This window comes from Pecten maximus, chromosome 1, assembly GCF_902652985.1.
Source record: "Pecten maximus chromosome 1, xPecMax1.1, whole genome shotgun sequence".
Lineage (NCBI taxonomy): Eukaryota > Metazoa > Mollusca > Bivalvia > Pectinida > Pectinidae > Pecten > Pecten maximus.
The window spans coordinates 25,012,392-25,020,958 of NC_047015.1; the positions used below are offsets into that span (position 1 = coordinate 25,012,392).

Consider the following 8,567-nt stretch of genomic DNA (forward strand, 5'->3'; position numbering starts at 1 on the left):
CTACTGTATTACAGTATGGTGGTAATCCTAGTGTAAGGTATACAATGTAACTACTGTATTACAGTATGATGGTAATCCTAGTGTAAGTTATACAATGTAACTACTGTATTACAGTATGGTGGTAATCCTAGTGTAAGATATACAATGTAACTACTGTATTACAGTATGGTGGTAATCCTAGTGTAAGGTATACAATGTAACTACTGTATTACAGTATGGTGGTAAGGTATACAATGTACAATGTAACTACTGTATTACAGTACGGTGGTAATCCTAGTGTAAGTTATACAATGTAACTACTGTATTACAGTATGGTGGTAATCCTACTGTAATGTATACAATGTAACTACTGTAATACAGTATGGTGGTAATCCTAGTGTAAGGTATACAATGTAACTACTGTATTACAGTATGGCGGTAATCCTAGTGTAAGGTATACAATGTAACTACTGTATTACAGTACGGTGGTAGTCCTAGTGTAAGGTATACAATGTAACTACTGTATTACAGTACGGTGGTAATCCTAGTGTAAGTTATACAATGTAACTACTGTATTACAGTATGGTGGTAATCCTAGTGTAAGGTATACAATATAACTACTGTATTACAGTATGGTGGTAATCCTAGTGTAAGATATACAATGTAACTACTATATTACAGTATGGTGGTAATCCTAGTGTAAGATATACAATGTAACTACTGTATTACAGTATGGTGGTAAGGTATACAATGTAACTACTGTATTACAGTATGGTGGTAAGGTATACAATGTAACTACTGTATTACAGTATGGTGGTAATCCTAGTGTAAGGTATACAATGTAACTACTGTATTACAGTATGGTGGTAAGGTATACAATGTAACTACTGTATTACAGTATGGTGGTAATCCTAGTGTAAGGTATACAATGTAACTACTGTATTACAGTATGGTGGTAATCCTAGTGTAAGGTATACAATGTAACTACTGTATTACAGTATGGTGGTAATCCTAGTGTAAGGTATACGATGTAACTACTGTATTACAGTATGGTGGTAAGGTATACAATGTAACTACTGTATTACAGTATGGTGGTAATCCTAGTGTAAGGTATACAATGTAACTACTGTATTACAGTATGGTGGTAATCCTAGTGTAAGGTATACAATGTAACTACTGTATTACAGTATGGTGGTAATCCTAGTGTAAGGTATACATTGTAACTACTGTATTACAGTATGGTGGTAATCCTAGTGTAAGGTATACAATGTAACTACTGTATTACAGTACGGTGGTAGTCCTAGTGTAAGGTATACAATGTAACTACTGTATTACAGTACGGTGGTAGTCCTAGTGTAAGGTATACATTGTAACTACTGTATTACAGTATGGTGGTAATCCTAGTGTAAGGTATACAATGTAACTACTGTATTACAGTACGGTGGTAGTCCTAGTGTAAGGTATACAATGTAACTACTGTATTACAGTATGGTGGTAATCCTAGTGTAAGGTATACATTGTAACTACTGTATTACAGTATGGTGGTAGTCCTAGTGTAAGGTATACATTGTAACTACTGTATTACAGTATGGTGGTAATCCTAGTGTAATGTATACAATGTAATCACTGTATTACAGTATGGCGGTAATCCTAGTGTAAGATATACAATATAACTACTGTATTACAGTATGGTGGTAATCCTAGTGTAAGATATACAATGTAACTAATGTATTACAGTATGGTGGTAATCCTAGTGTAAGGTATACATTGTAACTACTGTATTACAGTATGGTGGTAATCCTAGTGTAAGTTATACAATGTAACTACTGTATTACAGTATGGTGGTAATCCTAGTGTAAGGTATACAATGTAACTACTGTATTACAGTACGGTGGTAATCCTAGTGTAAGGTATACAATGTAACTACTGTATTACGGTATGGTGGTAATCCTAGTGTAAGGTATACAATGTAACTACTGTATTACAGTATGGTGGTCATCCTAGTGTAAGATATACAATGTAACTAATGTATTACAGTATGATGGTAATTCTCATGTAAGGTATACAATGTAACCACTGTATTACAGTATGGTGGTAATCCTAGTGTAAGGTATACAATGTAACCACTGTATTACAGTATGGTGGTAATCCTAGTGTAAGTTATACAATGTAACTACTGTATTACAGTATGGTGGTAATCCTAGTGTAAGGTATACAATGTAACTACTGTATTACAGTACGGTGGTAATCCTAGTGTAAGGTATACATTGTAACTACTGTATTACAGTATGGTGGTAATCCTAGTATAAGATATACAATGTAACTACTGTATTACAGTATGGTGGTAATCCTAGTGTAAGGTATACAATGTAACTACTGTATTACAGTATGGTGGTAATCCTAGTGTAAGTTATACATTGTAACTACTGTATTACAGTATGGTGGTAATCCTAGTGTAAGGTATACAATGTAACTACTGTATTACAGTATGGTGGTAATCCTAGTGTAAGTTATACATTGTAACTACTGTATTACAGTATGGTGGTAATCCTAGTGTAAGGTATACAATGTAACTACTGTATTACAGTACGGTGGTAATCCTAGTATAAGATATACAATGTAACTACTGTATTACAGTATGGTGGTAATCCTAGTGTAAGGTATACAATGTAACTACTGTATTACGGTATGGTGGTAATCCTAGTGTAAGGTATACAATGTAACTACTGTATTACAGTATGGTGGTCATCCTAGTGTAAGGTATACAATGTAACTACTGTATTACAGTATGGTGGTAATCCTAGTGTTAGGTATACAATGTAACTACTGTATTACAGTACGGTGGTAATCCTAGTGTAAGGTATACAATGTAACTACTGTATTACAGTATGGTGGTAATCCTAGTGTAAGTTATACAATGTAACTACTGTATTACAGTACGGTGGTAATCCTAGTGTAAGGTATACAATGTAACTACTGTATTACAGTACGGTGGTAATCCTAGTGTAAGGTATACAATGTAACTACTGTATTACAGTATGGTGGTAATCCTAGTGTAAGATATACAATGTAACTACTGTATTACAGTATGGCGGTAATCCTAGTGTAAGGTATACAATGTAACTACTGTATTACAGTACGGTGGTAATCCTAGTGTAAAGTATACAATGTAACTACTGTATTACAGTATGGTGGTAATCCTAGTGTAAGGTATACAGTGTAACTACTGTATTACAGTATGGTGGTAATCCTAGTGTAAGGTATACAATGTAACTACTGTATTATAGTATGGTGGTAATCCTAGTGTAAGGTATACAATGTAACTACTGTATTACAGTATGGCGGTAATCCTAGTGTAAGATATACAATGTAACTACTGTATTACAGTATGGTGGTAATCCTAGTGTAAGATATACAATGTAACTACTGTATTACAGTATGGTGGTAATCCTAGTGTAAGGTATACAATGTAACTACTGTATTACAGTATGGTGATAAGGTATACAATGTAACTACTGTATTACAGTATGGTGGTAAGGTATACAATGTAACTATTGTATTACAGTATGGTGGTAAGGTATACAATGTAACTACTGTATTACAGTATGGTGGTAATCCTAGTGTAAGGTATACAATGTAACTACTGTATTACAGTATGGTGGTAAGGTATACAATGTAACTACTGTATTACAGTATGGTGGTAATCCTAGTGTAAGGTATACAATGTAACTACTGTATTACAGTATGGTGGTAATCCTAGTGTAAGGTATACAATGTAACTACTGTATTACAGTATGGTGGTATCCTAGTGTAAGGTATACAATGTAACTACTGTATTACAGTACGGTGGTAATCCTAGTGTAAGGTATACATTGTAACTACTGTATTACAGTATGGTGGTAATCCTAGTGTAAGGTATACAATGTAACTACTGTATTACAGTACGGTGGTAGTCCTAGTGTAAGGTATACAATGTAACTACTGTATTACAGTACGGTGGTAGTCCTAGTGTAAGGTATACATTGTAACTACTGTATTACAGTATGGTGGTAATCCTAGTGTAAGGTATACAATGTAACTACTGTATTACAGTATGGTGGTATCCTAGTGTAATGTATACAATGTAACTACTGTATTACAGTATGGCGGTAATCCTAGTGTAAGGTATACAATGTAACTACTGTATTACAGTATGGTGGTAATCCTAGTGTAAGGTATACAATGTAACTACTGTATTACAGTATGGTGGTAATCCTAGTGTAAGGTATACAATGTAACTACTGTATTACAGTATGGTGGTAATCCTAGTGTAAGGTATACAATGTAACTACTGTATTACAGTATGGTGGTAATCCTAGTGTAAGGTATACAATGTAACTACTGTATTACAGTATGGTGGTAATCCTAGTGTAAGGTATACAATGTAACTACTGTATTACAGTATGGTGGTAATCCTAGTGTAAGGTATACAATGTAACTACTGTATTACAGTATGGTGGTAATCCTAGTGTAAGGTATACAATGTAACTACTGTATTACAGTATGGTGGTAATCCTAGTGTAAGGTATACAATGTAACTACTGTATTACAGTATGGTGGTAATCCTAGTGTAAGGTATACAATGTAACTACTGTATTACAGTATGGTGGTAATCCTAGTGTAAGGTATACAATGTAACTACTGTATTACAGTATGGCGGTAATCCTGTATCCTGCTCCATTGCCTTGGCTGTATTAGATGTTATTGAGAAGGAAAACCTGAAACAGAATGCTCTTGATGTTGGTCAATACTGGAAGGACAAAGTGATGGAGCTGATGAGCCAATTTGAGATTATTGGACAAGTGAGGTAATCACAGTCTACTATTCTTAATGGGTTATTATAAGACCTAATCATTTCCACAAACGTTTTGTTATTATCATTACATACATTTACACAATGAGCTAGAAATCCTGAATGATCAATTTAGTTAAACGAAAAAATGTATCGTACTGAGAGATAGATCAGTCTTTGTAATTTAAGAAGAGTGCTTTGCCATAGGTACTGAAATATCCAGGTGAGTGATACGTACGCCAAATAGAGTAGTTGACATTGATAATAAAGCTTATACCAGCTCATCACCTAGATTTTAACCTCTCTGTTATAAGTCTTTTCGGACATATCTGATCTTCAGTATTACCAATTTGAGAATATTCTTCTGAGGTAAACAATATCTTATATGTTAATCTTGTAGGTCTCCTCAACCAGGGATAAGTCTGTATATACACTAATGTATTAGCAGTAAATAAAATTCTGTGAAACGACACTATAGCCTTTAAATTGCTCCTCTCAATGAAGTGGCACTATAGAACTTTAATTGTCTCAACTCTATGAACTTTTGATTGGTGCCACTCAAGAAAGCGCCATTTTAGAATGACCCAAAGGTGTTAATAGGACATTTTTTTTTATATATTAGGGGTCAAGGTCTTTTTCTTGGTATTGACCTTGTGAAGGACAGGGAGACCAGAGAGCCAGCCAGTGAGGAAGCAAAGAGAGTCATCACAAGGTAAGTGTAACAATAGTAAGTTCAGTTAAGGTTCATGAGTCACTTGTATGTATTAATTCATGGACTACAATTGAACAAACTGTAAACCACATTTCACCTGCATCACTCCTTTGACTTAACAGCATGAAATGTTTATTATGTGTAATCATTCACAGTTTTTAGGTAACCTGAGACAAAGTATGAAGTGATCTATTGCAATTATCTTTTCTTTTATCCTCATGCTAATCGTGCATTTATAAACACTTAACATTTTTGACTTAATCTTGATAACCAAAAGGCCCATGGTTATGATATTAAGTAAGCCAGTAGCATTATGAGATGAATAAAGTTTGTTCAAATGATTGACCAATGACCTTGACCTACTTTCAAGGTCACAGTGGTCAAATGCATTAAAAGCTTTAACTGACTTATTCTCAATAACCAAGAGTCCCAGGTTCATGCTATTGTGCTTGTGGCATGCTGGAATGAAGGACTACCAAGTGTGTTCAAATGAATGTCCTTGATATTGTGCTTAATGACCTTAAACTTTGTCCTTTGATTTTTGACCTCAGCGTGTATTTTTGTGAATTACACCAATATCATGACTATGGGCTCTTAATTAGTTTTTGAGAAGAAGTCATTTTTATTGAAGATTAATGATAATTTTTTTCCTCTTTTATATAAACATTTTGTAATAATATCATGAAGCAAAGTTGTTTCAAATAAACAAGGAGTCATCTGATCAAAGATCTCTGGGTCAAAGGTCAAGGCCAAATTTTGTATCTTTTCTTTGATGAACATATAATGACATTATGAAGTTGGTCAGAATTATCACTGCTGAACATTATATATGGCTTAATGGGGCAGTGTTGGACAGAATTAAGAAGTCAACTGACCAAAGATCAGGGTAATTTTTCTCCCACATTTCACAGGTACATTCTGGTATTGGCAGGGAAAAGATTTTGGTTTTCCTAAATTAACACCAAATATTGTATTGTTATATTTGTTTGGTTTTCTTTGATGAACATTGTAAATGTTGTAGGATGAAGGAGGAGCACATTCTACTGAGTACAGATGGCCCCTACAGTAATGTCATAAAGACCAAACCTCCCATGTGCTTCAGTAAGGACAATGTCGACCACTTTATGGAGAAGTTGACGAGGATTTTAAGGGAGGTAACCACACAGACAACAAACACAAACTCCCAGGCAGTCTCAAACTGTTCTGTCTCTAACAACAACATGGAGGATAGTGACGTAAACAAAAATATCTGTAACGGTCTACATGCCATGAAGGTGCACTAGTCTACATCACTGCTGTATAAATTAGTAACTAATGCAGCATGGTAAAGTGAGTGTGACCTTGTGTGACCTTGCTCCAGGTGTTGGTCAGTTAAAAGCAGACTGGACTAAGTGCCTCATATCTGTAGTCACAAGTCTCTCCAGGTATACTGACTCTGTGATTGTTGACCATTATCATATAAGTGTGAACCTTCAGGTCTTTGTAATATGATTTGTTTAAAATCTATATATATGTATCTTTTATTTCTTACAATATTCAACAGTATTCAACAATTAAAAATCCTGCTTGCAGAGTTTTATAATGAATTACTAGATAATCATTTAATGATTATGTTTTTGATTTTAGATAATATTATAGTCTTGCTATTGTTGTAACTTTTCTCAATTTATATTATTGTGAAAGTGTCTTAGATGATACATTACTTTGCATGAATTTATCCTATGAAATTTTAACTGCATTACACAAAACTATGTATACCACAGAATACATTTAGTCAGAGTACAGATACATGTTTATGTCATCTTAAACGTCACTCCATACGGCCACGGGAGTGGTTAAGGTGTAAGGACACTTTATCATTAGCCCTCCACCACTGGGTTGCGAGTTTGAAACCTACGTGGGGCAGTTGCCAGGAACTGACCGAAGGCCGGTGGTTTTTCTCAGGGTACTCCGGCTTTCCTCCACCTTGAAAACCTGGCACGTCCTTAAATGACCCTGGCTGTTAATAGGACGTTTAAACAAAAACAAACCAAATCAAAGCATACAATGTGTGTTAGTTTGTTATTAGCTCACCTGGTCCGAAGGACCAAGGTGAGCTTATGCCATACCGTGGCGTCCGTCCGTCAACAATTGACTTATTTGACTTCTTCTTCATAACCGCTGATTGGAATTTCACCAAATTTGGTCAGAAGCATCCCTATGGGTAGGAGACTCAAAATTGTACAAATGATGGGGCTGATCCCCTGGGGGCCTCTGGGGCGGGGCCAAAAGGGGTCAATTTAGCTATTTTGATATAAACGACTTCTTCTCTGAAACCGAGCAGTGGATATTGCTAATATTTGCTTGGTAGCATCACTATGGGGTGGGGATTCAAAATTGTACAAATGATGGGGCTGACCCCCTGGGGGCCTCTGGGGCGGGGCCAAATGAGGTCAATCAGGCTATATTGATATAAACGACTTCTTCTCTGAAACCGAGCATTGGATATGGCACATATTTGCCTGGTAGCATCACTATGTGGTGGGGATTCAAAATTGTACAAATGATGGGGCTGACTCCCCAGGGTCCTGAGGGGCGGGGCCAAATGTGGTCAATTTGGCTCTATTGATATAAACGACTTCTTCTCTGAAACTGAGCAATGGATATCGCTCATATTTGCCTGGTAGCATCACCATTTAGTGGGAACTCAAAATTGAATAAGTGGTGGGGCTGACCCCCCGGGGCGCTGAGGGGCGGGGCCAAACAGGGTCAATTTGGCTAAATTGATATAAACAACTTCTCCTCTGAAACTAAGCAATGGATATCTCACGTATTTGCCTTGTAGCACCTACTTGGGGTAGGAATTCAAAATTGTACAAATGGTGGGGCTAACCCCCTGGGTGTCTTAGGGGCGGGGCCAAAAAAGGGCCAGTTTGGCTAGATTGATATAAACGACTTCTCCTCTGAAACTAAGCAATGGATATCTCACATATTTGACTGGTAATATCCCCTTGGGGTAGGGATTCAAAATTGTACAAATGATAGGGCTGACCCCCCTGAGGGCTG

General features: G+C 36.0%; 1 protein-coding gene across 3 annotated transcripts in view; it reads left to right on the forward strand.

The window, feature by feature from the left end:
* Positions 1 to 7,669, forward strand: part of LOC117328553 (alanine--glyoxylate aminotransferase 2-like) — a 50,727-nt gene extending 43,058 nt beyond the window's left edge. For all 3 annotated transcript variants that reach the window (XM_033886089.1, XM_033886085.1, XM_033886092.1), the window contains 3 exons: positions 4,671 to 4,825; positions 5,433 to 5,522; positions 6,544 to 7,669. In XM_033886089.1, the coding sequence (XP_033741980.1) occupies positions 4,671 to 4,825; positions 5,433 to 5,522; positions 6,544 to 6,805 (507 nt within the window). In that variant the 3' untranslated portion in view covers positions 6,806 to 7,669. The remainder of the gene's footprint in view (positions 1 to 4,670; positions 4,826 to 5,432; positions 5,523 to 6,543) is intronic.
* The last annotated feature ends 898 nt before the right edge of the window (positions 7,670 to 8,567 follow it).